Raw genomic sequence first — 25,316 nt, 5'->3', positions numbered from 1 at the left:
CCTGATGGCCTGAAATAATGGTATTGAACATCATCCTTGCTGGTAGATATTATTGCAGCCACTGGAAGTTTTTCCACTTCACTCCCACTTTTACAAAAGTGCCTTGGTGACACACAGGCAGATCAAAAACAATGAAAGGAAGACTGCCAAATAAAAAACAGATTATGTGAAGCTGCATGTCTCATTGCTTTAGTGATGTGTAGTTATTGTTATAATATAGGAAAGATGCAGAATGTGAAAAAAAATCAAGTCTGTGAGGAGTCTGGAGCCAAGAAGTTCCATTGAAATCCAAATTGAGCAGTGATAGTTATGGTGTTACTTGATGGAACTATTAATGATTTTTTTATATCACTTACTGATGAATGGAAGGAAATTGGTACCATATGACACTAATTGACAGTTAGATTTTTGGAGAGGCAATTACACCATGCTTAGACAATTTTAAATATCGTCTGACAGTGCCAAAGGAACTTGCAAACACTTTAGCCTTGTCCAATGCATGGCTGCTGGGGCTCCTCTGTTAGTTGCCCCATTGTCCACCGCCATTCTTGATTGGATACTGACAGTCCACAGAACCTTGTGTGAATCTGTCAGTTTTGGGACCATTTAACTGTATACCTTTATCCTGCTGTGTTGTTAATGAAGATGTGGTTAGAACGATATTGTAACTTCACTGGGATATCATTTTAATGCTTCTCTGACATTCTTTCTTTAACCACGTTTGGTCTTGTGAATGAGTGACGGTGATGAATGTGTGAGAGGATTCCCGCATGAATCAGTCCCATCTCACAACTCTTCATTAAAAGACTGACCAAACTTGGGCAGCAGAAGTACATTCGAGCCACATCTTATTGAAAGCTCCCACACTGGGTAGATTCAGATCCTTTATATCCCATGGTATTTCCTCCAAATGGTGCTCAACATAATTCACTTGTTGAGAAGAGGCAGTAAGTGGGATGCAGCAGCAAGTTTCCATGACCTTGGAGGAGGTCGAGAGAGGAGTCAGGTATCAATGTTGAGTACTCCCAGGGTCAATCATTCACCACTTCTACTGTTCTCCTATTTCTAATAACTTAATCTTGCTCATAGGACAGGACTATAAGACCATAGGGACTTTAGAAAGTCATGGGTGGCAATTATTTTACATAGACAGTGGTTCACATGAGCAATGAACTTCCTGGGAAAGTGGCAGATGTGGGCACAATTAGAACATTTAAAAGACACTTAGATATGAACATGAATTAGAAATGTTTGAAGGGATATGGGCCAGGAGCAGATAGGTGGAACCAGTTTAGTTAGGGATTATGTTTGGCACAGACTGATTGGACTGAAGGGTCTGTTTCCGTGCTGTATGACTCTATAACAGAGATGAAATGAAGTTGAATGTAGGCTACAAATTAAATAGATTTACTGGGGTTATTATATTATAGGATTGACACGTTCCATCCTGTTAATAACACAGACTCCAAACCTTGGCTTTTTTTTATTCCCCCCATTGGTTGCTTCTTCAGGTGTGAGAGATGTTGAATCATGTCACCTCCTTTGGCCACCAAGTGTTTCATACTTGGGAGGAGTCTTTCCTATCACATAATGTGTTATGCTGTGATAAATGCCCAAAGATCCAATAAATAGTTAGAACACTTTGGAAACTGAGCTTTACAGATAACTGGGCAGTGAACTGGATTAGAGCTGAAAAATGTGTTGCTGGAAAAGCGCAGCACGGGAAGAAGATTGCAGGTCAAAAAGGTGGTGCTGAGTCCGAAGGTTGGGACTGAGAAAAGGTGGGGGGAGGGGAAATCTACAAGGGATGAATGCAGATTTCTCCAGCTTCCTCATTTCCCCTTCCCCCACCTTTTCTCAGTACCAACCCTCAGACTCAGCACCTCCTTCTTGACCTGTAATCTTCTCCCCGACCTCTCCGCTCCCACCCTCTCTCCGGCCTATCACCCTCACCTTAACCTCCTTCCACCTATCGCATTCCCAACGCCCCTCCCCCAAGTCCCTCCTCCCTACCTTTTATCTTAGCCTGCTTGGCACACCCTCCTCATTCCTCAAGAAGGGCTCATGCCCGAAACGTCGATTCTCCTGCTCCTCGGATGCTGCCTGACCTGCTGCGCTTTTCCAGCAACACATTTTTCAGCTCTGATCTCCAGCATCTGCAGTCCTCACTTTCTCCTGGGTGAACTGGATTAACCAGTAGTCTTCCACTTCTGAGACCTGAGTTCACATCCAGTCTAAAACTGATGCACTGAATTTCTCCCCAATCAAAGAAGCTGCAGGGTAACTGATGTGGGCAATAGGAAAATTGTTACTTGCACTTTGAGGTTGGACTGAGGCATGTTGTTGGACAGGTTAGAGGGTGTTTTAGAGTATGACGAACTTCAGTCTCCCCACGTCATCATCCATCACTTTGATAGTGGTCACTAGAAATTAGAATAAAATAAAAATGAAGCATGTGAAATGGCCTCTGTGAATGCTGGTGGCTTGAGTATGTTCTGGAGGCATGGGATTAATGGCTATCGGGATAGGTATAGACCAAGCTGATGAAATGCAGATAGGATTCCTGTGCCTCTGGAATGTTTGTCTGGAGGTTAATGAACCGGCACCAAAACTGGAGACATGACAATGGATTAATATTCTGGAGTTCTGCTTGATTCTCTTTACATAAGCCCACTCTTAATGTAACAATCATTAAATGTATGATGTTAAAGATTACAAAAGGAGTATGTTTAAGTGGAGATGCATGGCTAATTTTATTCTATAATTTGTGATTTTTTAAGAAAACTTCTTAAGGAATTATTTCAAGGAAGGCATGAGGGCGTGTAGCAGGATTTATTTTTCTTGGAGAAGAGAGAGGGGAGAAGGAGAAGCCTCTGTCCTTACATGAACTGCAGATTCTTTAGAACAGAGAATCCCCAGAGAATAGACTATTTAGGAGGTGTTCATGTTCAGTGCAGGATAATACCTTCGAAAGTGTAACAGGGTCTTCTCCATGAACAGTAGCCATTGGCAGTCAATTATCTCTTTCGATCGAGGAGCTTGCTCTAGTTTATTGCACCCTTAAAAATATTTGATCAATTAGCAGTAGGACATTTCCAGGCTTTATTTCCCCACTTTCCGAGGCCTTTACAGATTGAATTAAAACACTTACTCATCTTTTGGGCTCAGTTCTGAATAAGCATTTGAGTAAATTAACCTGTGTTTTTTGCTCTGCAGCTGCTGACAGACTTGTTGTGTGTTTGCAGCATTGTTGGTGTTTGTCGAATTCTGCGCGGTATTTATGTCTACTCAGATGTGGGGTGCTGCAGATCCCAGCTCATAATTAGTAAGGTGATCAGTATCAGCAAAAAAAAGGATGAATATTTGGCTGTGACCATTTATGGGCGGTCTTAACCCATTGTTTGCTCACAGCAGTGCCAGTCTACCTTCCTCCATTTTAAATGCTGATTAAATTGCTATGTATTCCCAGCATTTTCTGTCTTCTCTGGGATCGACCAAGGGAGCAAGTCTATTAAGGAGATGAGATAGCTCTTCAAAGCAAGGAATGGCCTGTTTCTGTGCTCTAAGATTCTTTGACTTCCAGACTTTATTAATTCTGCAACATCTAATGCAATCCTGATTGCTTTTCAAAACAAACTGTTCAATTTAGGTTTAGGAAATAAAAAAATTGAATGAGTTTTGAAACAGACATATAATGTCTTTAATCGAATAATCTTTGAAGTCTATACGTTTAGATAACTGGAGAGCAGAAGTTAGCGGCAGTCACCCAGAGAAATGCGTTGAGGTTGAGAATGACATGGAGACTTGATTGTTTATGACTGCAGCTCTCAGAGCTCTGTAGATGCAGATCTGTACCAGCTGCTCGTACACTGAGCTGAAGTTTATTTGAGAATTCTTTAAGACTGAGAATTTATCGGGTCCTAAAAAACAGATAAAAGGACAAGACAATGCTGTCGGGATCCTAACTGATAACCTTCCATAGAATTCAACAACAAAGGCTTACATTTATATTGCATTTAATGTAACATAACATCCCAAAGGATGTGTGAAATACAACAGAACATTGAGAATGGAGGAAAAAGGATTAAGGAAGGTGACTGAAAGCCAGATTTATAGGCTTTTGGAAGAAGCGAGCAGAGAAAAAGAGATACAAAGGCAAAAAGAGCGTAAATAGAATGAGAATTCAGAGACAATTGCTGACAGTTCTGCAACTAAAAATGGAACCAGTTGAAGGTGACATGTAAAACAGAAACATAAGCTAAACAGCTAAAGAATGGAGGCTTAAGTGAAGTATCTGCAACAGGGAGGGCCGTAACGTTGATGCATCTACAAGTGAGAAATTTGAACTGAAAGCAGACTGAAATCCAGTGAAGGGTAGAGGCAGAACATTGCAGAGTCTTGGAAAGAGAAGTTTTTGATGATTGGAATTATATACTGTTTCAAGCCTAAGAGCCTAACAAGGGAGAGCTTTTTTTTTCTTTATTCTTTCAAGGCATGTCGCTGTCAAGGCCAGAATTTATTGCCCATGTTTAATTGGCCTTGAGCAGGCTGGCTCATTTTGGAGGGCAGTTAAGAGTTAACCACATTTCTGTGGGTCTGGAGTCACATGTAGGATAGATGAGCTAAGGATGGCAGATTTCCTTCTGCAAAGGACATTTGTGAAGCAGATGGGATTTTACCACAGTTTTCATGATCATCACTAAGGACTGGTCTTACAGTTTCAAACATTTAAATTAGTTGAATTTAACTTCCACCTGCTACCATTGGGGTACCATATCTGTGTCCCAATGGCTTAACCTGTGCCTAGTGAAGGGCTTATGCCCAAAACGTCGACTCACCTGCTCCTCGGATGCTGCCTGACCTGCTGTGCTTTTCCAGCACCATACTTTTCGCCTCTGTGTTATGACTCTAGTGACCTTATAAATTTGTCACCACCTCCCCATTTGAGTAAATATATCTGAATATGGCAAGGTGTGTAGGGATGACACATTATTGGAATTGGTAAATGTTGTGCTGGTTGTGCTTCCAACCCCATCAGGACACCTACACCTGCATGTTGCCAATACTGCGTACAAACAGTTATTGAGTCATAGGCAAGTGTATCACTGGCGCAGCCACTAACCCACCCTGTCCTATCACTTCAATGTTCTTACAGATATTTCCCTGGCTGTGCCATCACCCATTGGACAATATTTATATCCTGCAGTTCCCTGCCGATGTATAATGCCTTTTAAATGCTTCGGAGACATTGAGTTATCCTGTGTATAACATCAATGTAACCTAGATTAACTGAAACAAACTGAACAATATTCCTGTGTTAGGTGGTGACAACCTGTGGAGGATTTTAACTTTGTCCTTCTTTTAAGGGGAGCAGTAAATATCACTTTATCCCCTCTATTTTCCTCTTGTAATGACATTATCTCTTCCTCCTCCTCCTCCCATCGGTCTGGATTTTGGCCAAAGTGGGATGACTAAGGAGCCCTTTTCAAAAAAAACCCAATTCCAGGGTTCTCAATCCAAATCCCAGTCTTTTTGATTTTCAGGAGTATCCTTTAAGGATGCAGGCTGGTTCAGGTCATGAACCTGTATTCAGCATTCCCAACCTGCATTGCAGATTAGGCATTGCCTAGTCCTCCACAAGTGTCATGGAGTCAGACCAACTTGTTGAAGGGTTGTGGCTTATAGCATATCAGAAGTGAAATGTAACTTCAAAAGGTTCTTCTTGCGCACCCATGCAGGGGTATGACATAAACAACCCCCACGACTCCTCTTGCCCACCTTCCCATGTCTGCATGGTAAGTAATGATTCACATGAACATTCACCTCTGTACACTGTTTAGAGACAGTGACCCCCTAAACTGACCATATGGTGTGGAGCTGAAAATGTGTTGCTGGAAAAGCGCAGCAGGTCAGGCAGCATCCAGGGAACAGGAGAATCGACGTTTCGGGCATAAGCCCTTCCTGAAGAAGCTGCCTGACCTGCTGCGCTTTTCCAGCAACACATTTTCAGCTCTGATCTCCAGCATCTGCAGACCTCACTTTCTTCCCATATGGTGTGGAGAGCAATCATTCTGAAAAATTTCCACTTGGATTTTAAAAATGTTAATTTGGTAAAAATCTGGAAAAAAGAGTTGGCCCAGTAGTGAGCATATAATCACCACTGGATGTTGTAAAAGCCCTTCTGGTACAGTAATGTCCTTTAGGGAAGGAAATCTGCCATCCTTACCTGGTCTGACCCACAGAGCCACAGCAGTGGTTGGCCTTTCACTGTTCTCTGTACAATAAATGCTGATCTAGCTGGCAACACTCACATCCAATGAATAAAAAAAGTCAAATTTGAAGTAATTTTTTTACTGTGAGAAAGTATTTTCACAGAAGATTGTACAGAATAATTATATATTGGTCATAATTTTATTTCAGCGCTCTATATGAAGCGTTCAATTTTCCAACTCTAATATGAATCTCCGTATACTCTATCTTTGGGATACATGTCGGGGCCACTTAGTTATATCGCACTGTGCCTCTTAATTAAGGTTGCAGAGGCCCACAAGGGGTAAAATTTTAGCAGGAAATGGTTCCTATAGAAAGTACTTAACATTCCACCAATAAGTTGTCATTTTAAACTTAACTTGGGAATTGACATTTTCAGGTTTCTGACTTGTTTAAAGTTTCTCTTTTCAATTCTGGTGATCTTACCAACACACTGGTGTCACAGTAGCTATTGTTAATCAGGAACCAATATTAACAGCTCAATTAAAACTAAAACTGGATAATATTAAACACTCATTGCAAGCCAGCTTCAAAATGTCTGGCCCAATCACAGGATAACAAAGTGAAGAGTAAGGTAACCTGAAATTTTATAGTCTGTTTCCTGAGTGATGATTGTATTATAATGGAATAAAATTGGTGTTTAATGTAAGCAACGAAATTTACTTCAGTTTTTCTTTAATGCAGTTCTGCATATTAAATTGCAGAACCAACAAAGTAATGGTATAAACCTGCAGCCAATAGTTACTAAAATATACAATTATTTATCTTTGTAGATTTTTCTCAAAGGTATTTCGATCCTTGCTATACCTTCCCATGGCAGCCATCATTTCTGTGTGATAGGACTTCAGTTACCTCCTTGTGTCCCTTCTGTGGCCTGCCCATGTTTCTGGGAGGCATGTGGTACATTGAGATCTATAATAGATTCACCTCAAGAAGCCATTGGAAATATGGAAGCCGAGGGAACAAAGTTGAAAATGTTCCCAATGGCTCAGGCAACACCCTGAAACAAACTGAACGTTTCGCGTCAACAGCCTTAAATTTTACCTCTGTGTTCTGCTGAAAGGTCATTGACCAAAAGCATTAATTCTGTTTTTTCTCAAGTGATCTTGACTGACCTGCTGAATATGTCCAGCGTTGGTACGGTTTTGCTTTGTGAAAGCTGGGAGCTCAATTTATTTTGGAATCCTGGAAAGAATATCACAGCTTCACACTGAATGAGGGCTCAATAAATTTTATTTTTCACATACCTTGTACAAATTGGGCTCTGTAGTCATAGAATCCCTACATTGCAGAAGCAGGCCTTCAGCCATCGAGTTCATACCAACCCTCCGAAGAGCATCCCATCCAGACCCATCCCCCTACCTTCTAACTCTGCATTTCCCATGGCTAATCCACAGAACCTGCACATCCCTGGACACTATGGTCAATTTAGTGTGGCCAATCCACCTGACCTGCATACCTTTGGACTGCCGCAGGTTATGTGAATTGGCCACGCTAAATTGCCGGTAGTGATAGGGGAATGGGTATTGGTGGGTTGCTCTTCGGAGGGTTGGTGTGGATTTGTTGGGCCGAAGGGCCTGTTTCCACACTGTAAATAATCTAATCTAAAATAATCTAATCTAATCTGCACATCTTTGGACTGTGGGAGGAAACCCACATAGACAAAGCAACCAGAGCACCCAGAGGAGACTCACACAGACACGGGAAGAATGTGCAAACTCCACACAGACGGTTGCCTGAGGCTGGAATCGAGGCAGCAGTGCTTACCATTGAGCCACCGTGCTGCCTGTCATGGATTCCAGTGCCAGGCCTTTCCTTCGGTCATTGTGCCACCTCATCATATCTGGTATAAAACACTCCCAAAACTTTTCCCATCCAATGCTTAGTCAATGGAATCGTCACCCAGCTCACTAACTTGTTAACTAGTTCTTTCAAAATAGCAGAAAGGCTCTGATTTCTACGTCCAGTAATGTTTGACAATGTCACATTGCACATTTGACACCACTGCAAATTCAGCCCAATGAAGAATGCGCATTTACATAGAACATAGAACATTACAGCTCAGTACAGGCCTTTCGGCCCTCGTTGTTGCACCGACCAGTCATACCAATCTGAAGCCCATCTAACCTACACTATTCCATGTACGTCCAGAACATTTGGATGAGACATTGTGGACTATTGAACATTTTGTGGAACCTGGTCTCAGAAAGGTGATAATTGGTGGAGAAACACTTGTGAGAAAAAGATAAAAGAAATGTCAAGAAAAGAACCAAGGGAATTTGTACATTGATTGGTATTGGTCTGTAGTGTTCCTCTTTGCTGTGCTCAATTTTGATTCCTTGATGCAATGCCATTTAAACTGTACTATAATGAGACTGTTATTTAATCGACTCTTTCTCTTCATGATCTTCTTTGCAGAAGGAATGAACTGTATGAATAAAAACCATGGATGTGCTCACATCTGCCGAGAAACTCCGAAGGGTGGAATAGCCTGTGAGTGCAGACCCGGATTTGAACTCACAAAGAACCAACGGGACTGCAAGTGTAAGTCTAAATGTATATCTGTGTCTTATCTCGCCAGTATTAAAGCTGGTGCGTTATTGAAGATATTATCTTGGAAGGGGATTGTGTAGCTTGAAGGTAACTCTATAAGCTGTTATTTTTAAACTTTTGTTCATAGAATTCCTAAAGTTTGGAAGCAGGCTATTCAGCCCATACCAACCCTGCAAAGAGCATCCCACTCACAGCCTAACCCTGCATTTTCCACAGCCAATCCACCTTCCCGCCTCAGGCGACTGCCTGTGTGGAGTTTGCACATTCTCCCCATGTCTGTGTGGGTTTCCTCCGGGAGCTCCGGTTTCCTCCCACAGTCCAAAAATGTGCAGGTTAAGTGAATTGGCCATGCTAAATTGCCCGTAGTGATAGGGGAATGGGTATGGGTGGGTTGCTCTTCAGAGGGTTGGTGTGGACTTGTTGGGCCGAAGGGCCTGTTTCCACACTGTAAATAATCTAATCTACAATAATCTAATCTAATCTGCACATTTTTGGACTGTGGGAGGAAACCCACATAGACAAAGGGAGAACTAGCAAACTCTACACAGACAGTCACCTGAGGCTGGAATTGAACCCGGGTCCCTGGCACTGTGAGGCAGCAGTGCTAACCAGTGATCCACCATACATCCACGTGGCTGATTGTGGCTGATGGTGGCTGATCTGCTAACATGAGGGATGAGTCTCCCTGAATTGTAATCAGCCTCACAAATGGAATTAAAAATACATTTGAAGGGTCTCACTATGGTTCAGTCAGTAGAGTTTTGAGAAATAAGGCCCCACAAGTGGAGGGTAGTGGGGGGAGCATGTTGTCAGAGAGAACAGTGACTTGCAATTGATGCTGCCGCAGGTCCAGGCCGGCAATAACCAGGATTTGCTCTTATCATTGCATTCCAGCCAATTTGACTGCTCTGGAATTGCCTGTTGAGGGCCTGGTAAAGATCAGAACTCAGTTATAATGCTTTTAGCCTTTTAATAGTCTAGAGGTGCTTTGACAAAGCTCACATGAATTTGGTCAATATGTCAGCACATTCAAAGGAGGAGAGAAGAAAGTTGTGGTGGATGGAATAAATATAAGGATATCAAGAAAATAAAGCATATTCCTGACAGGGTTGTGTTCGAAACCCTATTTATCAAGCTTTCTGGAAAAGGAGAGGGGCCCAACTGAGTCTGGGATACCTGAAGCAATTCTAATTCATTAAAATTAAACCTACAATGCAATCAATCAATCCATCAGTCACTGGAATGTTTCTAGATGTAAAGGATTAAAAGGACCAAATACAAGAATTTGACTTGTATTTCCTTGAGGTTAGAATGTTTGGGGTGATCTATTCATGGTGTTTAACTGATTCAGGGTTTGATTTTAAGCTCTTTCTCTGATGAAGGAATCAGAATATAAACTTCGAATTGGGCCATTTTGGTGGAATATGGATATACTTTTCCATTTAAAGAGAAGTACAGATCCAGAGGTCTCTTCCTCAAAAGTTGGTGGAGATGATAGATGATCGAGCTGAATTCTATTCTCTTGCTTATCTCCAATTTTTACCAAGCTAAGCTCTGGAATTCCCTCCCTGATTCTCCCGACCGATGTCTGCCTTTCTGTTCTCCTTGAGCATTCTCCTCCAAAATTATCTTCTTGATCAAGCTTTTTGAGTATTTGTCCTAATATCTATTTGAGTGGTTCACTGCCTGATTTTGTTCAATGACAATCCTGTGAAGCCGCTTGAGAAATTTTACAAAGTTAAAGGCACTATAAAAATACAAGGGTTCTGGGTGTAATGACATTTTAAGTCACTACATCAGAGATCAGATCAGTTTTACTTCATGTGAAACCGAGGAAAGCGATGGGACCAGACAGAGTACCAAGCCATGCACTCAGAGCGTGCGCAGATCAACTGGCAGTCTTCTCGGACATCATCAACTTCTCCCCGCAGCAGGCCACAGTCCCTGCCTGTTTCAAGAGGGCCAACATCATCCCTGTGCCTAAGAAGGCTCATGCAGCATGTCTCAATGACTACTGCCCGGTGGCCCTAACTTCGGTGGTCATGAAGTGCTTTGAAAGGCTGGTCTTTGCATTAATCAACTCCAGCCTCCCCACTACTTTTGACCCACTTCAATTTGCCTATCAGACCAACAGATCCACGTCAGATGCCATATTATTTGCCCTTCACTCCTCACTAGAGCATCTTGACACCCAAGAACAGCTACATAAGAATCCTACTTATTGACTACAGTTCAGCCTTCAACAATATTATCCCCTCGAGACTGATGACTAAACTTAATGATCTTGGACTAAGCCCCACCCTCTGCAACTGGATCCTCAATTTCCTTACCCACAGGCCACAATCAGTGGAGATTGGGGACAATATTTCATCCTCACTCACACTCAACACTGGACCCCCCCCCCCAAGGGCTGCGAACTCAGCCTCCTACTGTACTCACTGTATACCCATGACTGCGTCACCAAATACCAGACTAATGCCATTTACAAGTTCACTGATGACACTACCAAAGTCGGTCGAATCTCAGATGGCGATGAAACAGACTACAGATGGGAGGTGGAAGACGTGGAAAAATGGTGCACTGGGAACAACTTAGCTCTCAATGCTGGCAAAACCAAGGAACTCATTAGCGACTTTTGGCAGGATGTTACTCATGCCCCCCTACACATTAACAGTTTGTACCTACTGTTGTTTGAATACTGAATGGACTCACAAACTCTTAGCATTTGTCTGTACCTGTGTTTTTGTTTTGCCGCTGTTGCCTATTATTGATTTATCTATGCTGTTTAACTATGTGATCTGCCTGTATTGCTTGCAGGACAAAACTTTTCACTGTGCCTCGGTACACATGACAATAAAGTCAATTCAATTTAATTCAATCAGTTTATTCATTGATGGGTAAGAGACATGGACCAAAGGTGGCTAAATGGCTTTGAAATCTAAATCATATATGATCTAACTCAAAGGGTTAGGGGTTTGAGTGGCTGAAGAAGTTATTCCTGTGAAATTTTTCCATCATTACTCACCAACTTAATTCAATATTCTCTTTATAACATTGGTACATGTTGGCCAATGTCTTGCAACATTGTTGTTAAAGCTAATAAAGGAGATAAGAAGAGAAACTGCTAACATCAGATACTGAAATGCTGGATGTGTTTGCCAGGTCAACGATGGTCTGTGTAGTGAAAACAAGGGGAGTTTTGACAAAGGGCTTACACCTGAAACATCAACCTATCTTCACCCAGGGCAATAAATCTGCTATATATTGCAACATCTTTAATTAAAATCATCTGGTAGATATTTGTGAAGATTACATATAGGCCGGGGTGGGGGGGGACATGTGTTAGGTACATAACAGCTGGAAGTCTTAAATACTGGCATTCATTCGAGTTTATGATGATGAGTGGGAATGGGAGTATTTTTTGAAATTACAACATGGTGGTAACCAGGTCTTAGTGGCATGTTGATTGATCCTGTTGTCTGTATATATAACTTACTATTGCCTGGTCAAAGCCAGATCCCACAAGCGTGAGTATCAAAAAATGTAAATGCTGTGTGCATTTACAACCTTATGATTTCCTTTTATAAGCAAAATCTGCATCCAAACGTGGGTTTATGATAGTCTATAAAAGCAACACAGGTTTACAAGCATAAGTTGTGAAGTTTAGCAATGTAATAGTCTTGCCAAGGTAATTAGCTTTCAAAGTTTCTTTCCCCAAAAACAATGGACTTTAAGCAGCTAACACATTTGATGCTGTGCGGCTTTTGTATATTAGAAATAGATGGCTCACTCAATAGAATTGCAAACTTTCAATTTCCACAAAGTTTAGTCCCTTTACAATTCATTTCCAATCTTCTCCATTATAGTAGATGCTTCACTTGAGGTGATGAAGGAAATGCCCTCAAAATTATCAAACTTGCACTCGCTGACATATCAAATCAGAATGAACTCCTCAACCCATGCCTCCACCCTCTCTGCCAGTGACGGTCAGTGGTTTGCCCTTCACAACTCCCTTGAAAATAGTGGGTGAAGATCAGGGATGTGGGATTGTACTGAGGCCTCATCATGAGCTCAGTCACAGCCAAGGCCGAACCAGCAGTTACCTATGGGATGATAATTCTCAACTTCAATTTTGTCTTTCATCTTGGATTCTTAGTAAAATGAGATTTGTAATTTTGACTAAACCTTTTGCTCAATTTAACAATTTAAAAACAATGCCAAAAATCCTGGGAAATCTTAGAGACAAAGGTGTGACTTTAGGGGGAAACGGTACCACATAATGACAAACCATGAGTCAAACCCTTTCTGTTCCACTTAATTGCTTACAGACGTCATTCCAGTCGCCACATACCCTGCTAAACTCCAGAGAATACAACCCTAGTTTGTGTAGTCTCTCTTTATACTTTACCCTGAGGAGTTCTAGGATGATTCTGGTAATGATGCTGTACTCCCTCCAAGACCGATATATCAGAGACTGGTGCCGGGAACTGCTCACTGCAATTCCAAATGTGGTCTGAGGCTAGTCTTTGTACAACAGAAGCATGACTTCAACCCCTTGTATCATAGTCCTCCAGATGTAAAGGATGGAATTCCATTAGCCTTTTGGATTATCTGTTATGAATAATATTTAAATAGTCTAGCTATTTGAACCTCTCTTGGAGCCATCACCGTTTCTAGCTTTCCACTGTTTCGAAAACTGTCTTTTCATTATTTTAGGTCCAATGTAGATGACCTCACATTTACCTACATTGCAATCATGAAAGCAAAACATCTGCCCGTCCCTTTGAGCTGAGGGATGTTGTGTGGTTCAGGCAGAGACCAGAAGGAAAAGGGTGAAACACGATTCCGACCTGGGGATTTAAAATCCCTGGTGAACTTGTGACTAAATTGTGATTTTGACATTTGGGCAGCCACATCTAGAATGAGGAAAAACTGTTATCTTAAAGGATAGTGTTCCTCAAATATGTCAGCATTCCAAAAATTTGCCTCTGACAAAAAAGTCATTGTTTTTCTATTAATGGAAAAGGAATGTGGGCCTGATTATATCACATTTTTTTCTAAAGTAGTAGCAATTTTTTGTGGAAAACAAAATAAACAAACAAAATCCGATTATATCAAATTTCTTTTTAACTAGTAGCATTTTTTTCTGGAAAAGAAAATAAACCAACTAAAGAAACATTCCCGAGATGGTTTGCTTCCCAACTATAAAAGGCGATAGTTGCTTGCTGTGGTTAGATAAGAATCTGAAAACTTGTTCTTTGACACATTTGAGAGGCTAGGGGTCAGTTAAAGTCACCCTACAAGCATTTATCGAGACTTGATGATGCGTTTTCTCTCTGTAGTGACATGTAACTATGGAAACGGGGGGTGCCAGCACACGTGTGACGATACCGATCAAGGGCCGAAGTGTGGATGCCATCTGAAGTTTGCTCTGCACTCTGATGGGAAAACCTGCGTTGGTGAGTGCTTGGCTCAATCTGAGATACCGCAGCTAACTACAAGAAACGGGGTCTTGGAGTTGAGCAATCTGATGTAATCAGTCAAGGAAATGGCTTGGATTTACAATTTCATACACCATTTCCACATATAATGGGAAACAGAGCTGGTCAGTGAAGCCTGCCAGAAAATCTAAATGCTAAGCTTTGAAGGATTCACAGATGTCAGGAGATTTTGAAGGTAGAGAGCTGGCGAGATGTTGGTTGGTGGTGGGAGCGATGGTGGGAACCTAAAAGGGCGATTTGATTCGGGGTTTTTCCTTTGGCAAAAGTGAAGTGCAAGTAAAAAGGGAGCTTATTCCTTTCCAAAGTGTGGCCGGACAGATAGCAGTCATAGCATTGTTTGTTCTTGCAAAGAGAAAAGAAAATGTTGGTTAAAGTAGTGAATAAGATTGGATTTCTGGGAACTGCAGGTGCAAATGTGTAACCCAACTGTCCTCAGTGCAGCATCTTAGGGAGAGACTCGGAGCTGAAAATCCTTTTGTTGAGTGCAGCCTCTCACAGCTTTATCAAAGCTTCCTGCTGCTTTTGTGGTGTCCCCTGCATGTTTAGCTGCTTCCTGCTCAGCCCTATTGCAGTAAGAGGGATGTTCAAGTGGGTATAGTCCCTGTGATTTTTAGAGGACTTTGAATCTACACTACCCTAGCCCATCTCAGCCTAAATGGGTAATGTGATACCAGAACTCCAAATTGGGATATTTAGGTCCAGACATCACTCAACAAAGATCAAGATTTCATGCTACCTGACAGGAGTAGCGTGATATCATGCTTCTTGGACATCATGAAAAGTAAAACATTACTAACAAAAACCTACTGTGCCTGTCTTAACATTTGTTAAGTGACATCAACATTTATTAACACTCCTGTGAAACACCTAGGAACATTTTGCTACCTTAAGGGTACAGTACAAAAACAAGCTGTTACATAAGAATGTAAGAAATAAGAAAAGAAGAACATGCGGCTTATTGAGACTGCTCTGCACTTAATATGATCGAGATTGATTTTGGATTTCAATTTCTCTTCTCTGCTCACTTCCCAAAGGGACCAAAAACCCTTGGCTCTCCAAGGGACCAAAAACTGGTCTATTATGAGCCTTGAATGTATTCAATGATGGATCCACAATCCTCTGGGGGAAGAGAATTTCAAAACTTCAGAGTGCAGAGAATTATCCTCAACTCAGTCCTAAATCATCAGATCCTTGTTCTAAACTCCATGACCAGGAGAACAATATGTCAGGATCTCCCTATCAACCCCTTTGTAATACTTAATGATTCAATACAATCACCTCTCATTCTTCTAATGAATGTAGCCCAGTTTATTCAGCCTCACATGCTTAGCATGGGTGCTCTATGCATAGCAGATAGCATAGTCTGGTCAGAATGGACTCTTTGTTGACATCCCTATACGATTGCTGCCTACACATGTGCCTCATGGTAAAGGTCACAAGACCAAAGCAGACCAGGATGGACATTTGTTTATGATTGCATTTCAATCCAAATATAAGGCAATCTTGTCATCTTGGAGACCAATCTATTTTACCTTTGTAATATTGTCTTTGATACAAGTATATCTTTCCTTAAATATGAACCAATGTAAAATTACACAGTAATCCAGGTGTAGTCTGATGTAATTCCTGTACAATTATAGCAGTATTTGTGCATTCTAATTCCCTTGCCCCAAAAGACTAACATGACATTTGCCTTCCTAATTACTTGCTGTATGTGAATCCGAAGTACTTGTGTGCCTTGTCCAAGTACATCCAACTTTTGAACATCAACCTTTAAAAGTTTCATGTTTTTAAAAAAAAAATTGCCTTTTCTATTCTGCTCAGGCCATGTGAGAAACAGTAGAATGGCTCCCCTTTCCGCTTGCCTCTCTGCAACAACTCTAAAACATTTTGCTTACTAATTTAGTGTGCATTTGAGTGCTAAGTTAAAAATCACACAACATCAGGTTATAGTCCAACAGGTTTATTTGGAAGCACTGGCTTTGGGAGCGCTGCTCCTTCATCAGCTGGTTGTCATCAGAAGGTCATCAAAAGGAGCAGTGCTCTGAAAGCTAGTGCTTTCAAATAAACCTGTTGGACTATAGTCTGGTGTGTGATTTTTAACTTTGTACACCCCAATCCAACACCGGCGTCTACATATCATTTAAGTGCTGTGATGGTAGAAAACACAGACTGATCTTTGTACATATTTGAAATGAAAAGAGAAAGAGAATGCTAGCTGACAGGCCCAAAGCTCTCAGTACACATGTGCGTACTGCCATTACTGCCAATGATGTCACTCAGTCCCATTTGCTCAGGTCTATTGTGCTTATTTGGGTGCCACCATGCTTGTTACTAGCAGAGTCTTTCGCAAAGAGCATGCGCAGCAAGTCCCTCATGCCCAGCGTGAACCTTTCAGAGCTGTCAGGAGACACAGCTGAAGTGTTCTCCTTAACACCTGCTCCAATTCACGCTCACATGTACATCCAAGAAACACACACACACACACACAGAGCAGAAAAATACATGGGTGCTATGAACAGAAGAAAAACTGAGAAAGCAGTTCAGTGGTCTCTGTTCACAGAGTTTGCTGAGATAGTTATTGTGTTGATCAGAAAACTGCTTCTCAGTCTTCCTTCTTCAAATGCCTTCACTGGTTTGCAGGAGACACCGGGTGGCTGCTTCATACTTATAAAAAGGTTTCTGACTTATTAACTAAAAGTCACAGTTTTCAGCAACTGCTGAAGGAACATAAACTTGTTTTTTTCAGGCGTAAAGCGGATTTTACTGCAGAGAACAGACCCAACTCCTGAGCATGTGAACATCTGTTGGCTTCTCTGAATCTTGTATTCAGCCACAAACTGTTCAGCTACCTGGGAACCAATCACACAATAGATGGCCTTTGTCATTGCTAGCCCAATAATCTAAACAGCTGCTTGTGGTCAACCAAAGCTGCAATGTACACAATGTTGGCTCTAGCTCATCTGCAAATTATATTGCACTACTGCTTGAACCAGCAGCTGTGTGAACAGAGCTTACAGTGGGTGCCAGGTTACTTGTTTTCAAAACATTTAGTAATTCTCCAGCAATTCTTAGATTTAAAACAGTACTTGCCCATTTCAGTCCACAATTTAAAACATAAAAATAATACAACATGATCTTTCCACAGGCCTGTAGTTTCCTGTTTTGTCTTTCCCTCTTTTGAACAGCAGGGTTAAATTTGCTCACTTCCAAACTTCTGGGACTGTTCTGGAGCCTAGTTTTTTTTTTCAAAAGCATATCCAACACATCCACTGTTCCTGCAACTATTTCTTTTGGAACTTTAGAATATAGGCTATCAGCTCCTAGGGATTTATCAGATTCCACTACCTTGAGTTTCTCCAGTCCTTCTTTTCTGCTGACTTTCCTTAGTCCCTAGGTTACTCTCTATTTCTGTTATGTGTAACTTGTAACTTCTACTGTGGAGGCAGACTCAAAATATTTATTCAATGTCTCTGCCATTTCCTCGTTCCCCATTCTAATTTCTCCTCCCTGTGCCTCAAAGAAACCAGTGTTTACATTAGCTACTTTTTATATACTTGTAAAGCCTTTTAAAATCTATTTTCATGTGCCTGAAAAATGTGCTCTCCTGTTCTATTTTTTTCTTTTTTTTAACAACATTTTGTTAGCCATTTGCTAGTTATTGGTACATTCCCAGTCATCAGGCTTACTGGATAAAATTTTATTGTCTACTTACAGCTCTTATTTGATTTGATTTGATTTGATTTGATTTATTATTGTCACATGTACCTAAGTATAGTGAAATATTTTGTTTTGCATGTAGTACAGGCAGATCATAACATATAAAGTAATAGAGTAATAGAACAGCAGGGTGGGAGGGGAAATATAATTGTAAAGGGGGGGCGGTGAGGGAAATATTCAGCTTCGTGATGGAGGGTTAAAATGTTTTTATAAGTCATAGAACCTTTCATGCAGATTTGCTTTCCTAACCTTCATGATTTGGAACACAATTATTAACATGTCATGCATATCCATCAGCACCCCAGCCTGCTGTAATAACATACATGGGCTCAATGGAGGGAAACGCATGTGCTCACAAAACTGACTGTATATATGAGGTGTGTGCCTGCAGCATTGACATCGGCCTCCAGTCGTCCAGTTACCTTGCTCCTTCCTAATGTTAATGTTAGGGATGAAGCCTTTCCATGTGGATCAGCTCATGAGAAGTCACAATCGATTGCAGTCTGGCTTGTTGTTGTTAAATACCTAATGATAGTAGTGAGGCCTGACCAAGCTACTAAACTGTAATAGTGAGGCAAGTACACTGGCTGCCACCAGCAACCAAGACCAGGGCAGACAAGTGAGGCTAACTCAGAAAGGGGCTCCATTCACAGGATCATCTTTTGTCATGCAAGCCTTTGGTGAAAAGCTATCTGAGGCGACCAACATAAACTCACATTCAAAACAGTGTAAACCTTTAATAAACAGTGGGAATAATAAAGTTGCCATAGTCTCACCAGATTTTACGCAAGGATCAAAGTTCAGAAGGAGAGTCCTTTTTGGTGACCTCAGCCAGTATGGGAATTGATCAACGTTTTTGGTGTCACTCTACATTGCAAACCAACCATCCAACCACTGAAATAACTGACCCACCCAGCAGATCGTTTGTTGTCCTGCAGCACTGGAGCCAGCTTCTCTTGAGCTGCCCATGGGCACTGACCTCTTTAGCCACCTCAGCCCAGGCCGCCATCATTCAGATGGTTTCTTGCTGCCATCCAGTCTTTCTTCATATGTCCATCCTGCCATCCCAGGAATCATTTTGGTAAACCTTCTCTGGGACTCCCTCAATAATAAGAATTCCTTCCTCAGACTAGGAGACCAAACTTGCATACAGCAGTCAAGCCTCTGTATAACTGCAGCAAGAAAAACTGGTAACATCCCCTGTGCAAAACCCCACATAAGGTAATTAATCAACCAAGCAATCTGTTTCAGCAAAGCCTCTTATATCCCTCTGTTGAATTCCAGGGACAGTTATGAAATTATCTAAGCCTTAGAAACAGGGTGCTGTCTTAAGACTGTACATAACCATATAAACAACCTGTTCTACTGTAATCTATAAATAAGAAAAATGACTGATTTAATGAGAATTCTGCATTCCAGGCCAAGGATTAATATCAGTAAATTGAATTGAGGGAGAGCAAAACAAAACTAAAATTTCTTGGAATTTATTGGTTTGCTAAGGCACAATTCCACTACAACAATTGCATTAGATCTCTCAGAATTGGTTAGGTTTAAGTAAGAGTTGGTGTGTTTTTGTTTGGAAAGCATTAACACATTTTACATTTGTTTGATTCTAATGAATTCTCCAAAGGCCTCACATTACATAGTTTGCAGTGTTTATGTTGGCTGCCAGCATTCAATTGGGGATCAGCGCTGGATTTTTGATGGTACTCCTGTGAGTTTTAGGATGCAGGCAAGCCAACAGAAAACTTTAAATGCTTGTCATGGATGACAGGGCCAAGACTATTTAAGTTAATGCTGCTTGCCCCAAGCTGCTGAAATATTTCATATGTGGAGTTGAATGTGCATTTCATACAGGTCAATAGTTCCTGGTTCCACTGGTTTCAGTTCACCGTCAGTAAACTGTGCTCAGCAGTCCAGGATCTGCCATATGACTTACATCCATTAATACTAATTAACAGAGTTGTAGAGAAATGGTATCACCAATTCCTCTCATCATCCACCCTTGTGATGAAGAGATTGTTACAACTTCAAGATTCATATAATTCTTTTCACTCTTTATGATTGCATAGTTGTTTCTACAGTACTAGTGTATATGGTCTGGAAATTATAGTGGCCATTTTAATCATGAAATAAAATTAATGGGTCAGGGTTGGGCGAGATGTTAACATTTTTAAAACCTCAAATCTGACCCCAGATGCCCTTTTTGGTTCTAATGGAAAAGGGACAAGGGAAGGCAGGTTGGTCATTGACGTACAATAATGTGGCTGCCTGCCTCAGATTTAACCTGTTTTCCAGATTTAACCCTGGCCGGCCGAGGTTCCCAGGCCTTGGGAAACTCGGCAGGTGAATGGAGGAGAGGACTGCTTCATGAAAGAGGTCAATAACTTTATAGCACTGCTTATGGAGCACGAGGATTCCTTACTCCTATCACGGCTCCCTGTCAGAACTTGCAGGTTATGGCCCCTCCTGACCCAACAGATGACTTATGACTATGTCCAACCCGCAGCCTCACCTGGAGTATTCCTCACTAGACTTGATCCCAGACCAATTAATCAGGCTTGCATTCAGGCAGGTAAACTACTGGGGAAATAAAAGATACAGGCTTTGGATTGAAAACTTGCCCAAGCTCAAAAATCCCATTCCATTCAAGTCGAGACCTACAGAATCTGCTTTTGAAGCATGTGTGGCCCGAGAGATTCACCATCACCCTTGCTTGAAATAAACTTATTGGATTCAAAGTTGTCTTCATAAGCCACACTGTTATACCAGCTTTGGAATGGCCAATTTTGCATTCAGTTGATGTATTTATTCATAATTAATTGGATAACAACAATAGCTTGACTTTAACACAGAACCCTGCAGAAATGTATGAAATGGACTTAGACTGGAGAAGCCGCAGCACTGGTGAGACTCAGTAAGTGAGGGATACACAAGAAGTTTGAGCGCGAAACACTTCACAACATGTTGGGTGAAGAATAGATACTTAATAATCTCTCTGTATAGAGTTGTTACACACTTGTGGAGCAGGTAGGACCTGAACCAGCACCTCCTGATTATTTCATCCTCCCCACTACTTCTAAAGCCTTTTGGGTTTTTAAACATAAAATCCTGTAGGCTTTAGTGTTGTGCAAATTGTAGTGTTTTCCTTAAACATAATGTTTAAAGTTGAAAGTGCACTTTCCGTTTAATGGAGAAGTGAAAAGATCAAAAAGAAATAACAATAGAAGCCTGAAGGTTGTTTTATTAATCATCAACCTTTAATGTTCCATTTTTGTCAGGCTTGCATCAAACTGTATTGTCATATCTCAAAGTCTGTGTAGTGACTTGCCTGCTTGACTACAATTGTTCCTGCTAGCTTTTGTCATAAATACTTACATTGCTTCAGTTTTCAGCCTTTCATGTATTCAACATCATCCCGCCACCCCTCCAACACCCATAGGGATGGCACGGTTACTCAGTGGTTAGCACAGCTGCCTCACTGTGCCAGGAAACTGGGTTCACTTCCAGCTAGGATGAGAGTTTGTTTTTGTACATTCTCCCTGTGGCTGTGTCGGTGGCCTCCCACAACCCAAAGATGTGCAGGTTAGGTAGATTGGCGATGCTAAATTGCCCATAGTGTCTAGGGATGTACAGACTAGGCGAGTTAGCCATGGAAAATGTAGGATCATTGGGAGCGGGGTCTGGGGCTGGATGGGATGCTCTTCAGAACATTGGTGCAGACTCAATGGGCTGAATGGCCTCTTGGTGCACTATAGGGATTCTATGATATCTGTCTGCTCCTTTGACCTCTGATCATTTCACATCACTCAGGTAGTTGGGATCAGTTTGGATGTTTGCCAAATGTCCTCGGTATTTGCACAGCTCTAGGTGACCAGGACTGCACTTGCACTCCAACTGTGAACATGCCAAATTGTCAACTCCACTGCCATTTTAAACCATACTTGTTGAGTTTCACCACCTCAATATAGAATGATCCCCAGGATAGTGGTGCTGATCAGCACATGGTTCAATGGTGGACTTCTTACAATAAATCATTCCACCTGCTGGCAGACCCTTTAGGAAAATGTTTCTACATTTAGCAGGTTTACCAAGAGAGGATCTGTTTAGATACAGTGTCATGTGACATTTAAGTTGGAGATGTGGAGCTGATCAATTGACATTAATTAGATTGTGTTATTGTAAACCACAAAGTTATTTACTTTCATTTTGCTGCAGGCAGATTTCCAAGAAGCTCAGCACATAGCAAATCACTTTTATTCAAGGTAATCGGTATAGTCTCTGATCTAAGAAGTTATTCAACTTTTGATTTTTAACCCCAATTCAAATTTCAATACGGTGACATTAAACCTCAGCCTCATGCCAACTCCCTGAGCTTGACCAGTTTCGGTCAGCCCTCTGGGGTAGACGGTAGGATCTGGAGGGATTGAAGAGAGGGCAGCATGTGATAACACACATGAATGTATTCCACTAAAGAGATGGTAACATGGACACACTGGGGATGGTCAGGCAATTGAAAAATGACTGAGATAAATCTCGTAGCAAAGTAGCTTGCTTTAAACGACTGTAGTTGTCCTGTTTTCCTAGTAGAACCCACCAGGTTTCCAGTGTGAGTTTGGGCTGTTTGATATTCAAGTTTGAATTGAATTCGGACTAAAAGTAATCAGATGAAATCACAGTAATCTAAGTTCAGGCTTGAAGGATAGCAACCTTGGTAAGAGGGTAATCAGTTCCAAGGAGTTACAATCATCAGTTTGAGAAGACAGGGAAGTAGGAAGGTGGAGCAAAGGCCTGTATAACTGATATGATACATTAGCAACCTTCCAGTTCCTCTACTCAGTGTTTGAACTTAAAGGGAAAGCAGCTGATTTCAGTTCTGATGAATTCCAGATTGACGCGTGTTTCTGTACAGGGATATTCTGATGTTCCACATGAAAGAAAGAGCAGAGAGATTTGAAATTATATAGCGCCTTTTACAACCATTGGAAATCTCAAAGCACTTTACAGGGAATAATTTATTATGTGTAGTCACTTTTGCAATGTGCATCGTGAAGCTGTAACTGATGGTGTTTAATCTTGTGTTGTTTTGACCTTTACCTATTCATGACTTCTCTTCTCACAGAAACCTGTGCTGTGAACAATGGAGGCTGTGATAGCACATGTCAGGACGCTGTCACAGGAGTCCGCTGTAGTTGTCCTGTTGGATTCACATTACAACCCGACCGGAAAACATGCAAAGGTGAGTCCGCATCCCACCTCTCCACAAAAATATTCATTACTCACAGCGCTGATCACACAGTTCAGCAAAATTTTTGGATAAATCACAGTCTTTTCTTTCAGCTAAATATTTGAATTAATATTGCAATGCCTGGAAAACCTAAAAAAGACAAATGCTTAAGCCAAGATTAAGGACTTGTATTTCCTTAAAACCTTTGGCTGCAGAACATTTAGAAATATGCTTGTATGACTTAGAATTGAATTTTCACTTGCCTGACGGAAACAATTTGGATTTCCCCAAATGCATGGTGTTTTGAGAGACAGTGTACATTAACCCAGGTTGATCCCAGTCATTAAATAAGAATCTAGGAGCTAGGTTAGGCCATTTGGCCCTTTGTGCCTGTTGTATTATCCAATCAGATCATGGCTGATATAGTGATAGTATAAGCTCTAGTTTTCTGTCTGTTCCCTGTAACTGTCAACTCCCTTGTCTGATAAAAAGCTATCTGACTCAGCCTTAAATAAAATTTATGACCCAGCCTACACAATATTGGGATAGAAATTCACCTCAAATCTGTCTTCGGAGGGGAACATCTTATTCTTAAACTATGAACGCTAGTTATTTCTCCCACAAGAGGAAACATTCACCTGTCCATTCCCCTCACGATCTTATATGTTTCAATAAGCTCGTCCGATCTGCTTTCAAATGGCAGTGATAATGGACCTAACCTACACAACCTTTCTTCAGTCAGAATACCTTTCATTTTAGGAATGAGTTCAAATTAACCTTGTCTGAACTGCTTCTAAAGCAATTATATATTTTTTTTTAAATAAGAATGCTGAAGAGTGCACATTGTATAGATAGGTCTAGCCTGTGGAATATCAAAACAGCAACCAGCTTTCCATTTTTCACTAGGGGTGTTTCCAACCTTTTTGACGTGTACTCTGTAAGCAAAGGAGCATTTTGGGACTCTGCTAAAACCTGTGAGTTCCAACTGTACTGCCCGTAGCATTTGTTACCTGGAAAACATCAAAGTAACATGATGCCTGGAATAGCGTGTGTGACTTGATATACGTTTCAAAGTCATTTAAACTTTTCTGGCTGGTGTACGACAATGGGAGGGAGCCGAGCGATTGGCAAGAGATGACAGAAAATATAGAGAAGGGAAGGAAATAGAGGGAGATTTCTGTGGATGAATGAGTGAAGAAAAACAGCACTAAGGGTCATGAATAAGCAATGAGCCTGAGAAAGGAAAAGAACCAGAGCAAAAGAGAATAGTGCAGCAATATCATAAATTCATTCAAAAAGAACATGTTTACAATGCCACTGTACAAAGGCCAGAGCATTCTTGCTGCAAACTCCGTAAATAGAGTGAAACCATCGAGCTGTAACTTGAAACCATTCCAATGAAGTAAGAAAGCTCAATAAGCAGCTGAAATGTCTCCAACCTACAGAATGCAGTATCCAAGGCTGGATGACCCCTGGGGTACCAGCATGAATTATGTAAATGAAAGACTGATCCATTTAAAGGTTCAGAGCTCCTTCTTGATGTCTGTGAATGACAGGAGAGTTTGCTTCAAAACTTCAATAGTTTAGAATTGGGTATAGGAGGGACTCTCAGAGGAGGTACATAAAGTGAATTGCTGTGTTGTAGTGGTAATGTTCGTACCTCTAAGTCAGGAGGCCTGGGTTCAATCTCCACCTGCTCTAGAGGTGTGTCATAACACCTTTGAACAGTTTTTTTTATGATTAGATTACCTACAGTGTGGAAACAGGCCCTTCGGCCCACTGAATCCACACTGACCCTCGGAAGAACAACCCACCCAGACCCATTCCCCTACATTTACCCCTGCACCTAACACTACGGGCAATTTAGCATGGCCAGTTTACCTAACCTGTACATTTTTGTGAGGAAACCGGAGCACCCAGAGGAAACCCACACAGACACAGGGAGAATGTACAAACTCCACACAGACAGTTGCCCGAGGTGGGAGTTGAACCCGGGTCCGTGGCTCTGTGAGGCAGTAGTGCTAACCACTGAGCCACCGTGCCGT

General features: G+C 41.4%; 1 protein-coding gene across 1 annotated transcript in view; it reads left to right on the top strand.

Moving 5' to 3' along the window:
* scube3 (signal peptide, CUB domain, EGF-like 3) overlaps window positions 1-25,316 on the top strand; it is a 360,795-nt gene that overhangs the window by 223,818 nt on the left and 111,661 nt on the right. Inside the window, exons 5-7 of the mRNA XM_043716904.1 lie at window positions 8,689-8,814; window positions 14,166-14,282; window positions 23,167-23,283. Coding sequence (XP_043572839.1) covers window positions 8,689-8,814; window positions 14,166-14,282; window positions 23,167-23,283 — 360 coding nt within the window. The remainder of the gene's footprint in view (window positions 1-8,688; window positions 8,815-14,165; window positions 14,283-23,166; window positions 23,284-25,316) is intronic.

The sequence above is a fragment of the Chiloscyllium plagiosum genome, chromosome 26 (genome assembly GCF_004010195.1).
Source record: "Chiloscyllium plagiosum isolate BGI_BamShark_2017 chromosome 26, ASM401019v2, whole genome shotgun sequence".
NCBI lineage: Eukaryota > Metazoa > Chordata > Chondrichthyes > Orectolobiformes > Hemiscylliidae > Chiloscyllium > Chiloscyllium plagiosum.
The sequence above is the reverse complement of the archived record's forward strand: the minus strand, read 5'-3'. Positions and strand labels throughout refer to the sequence as shown.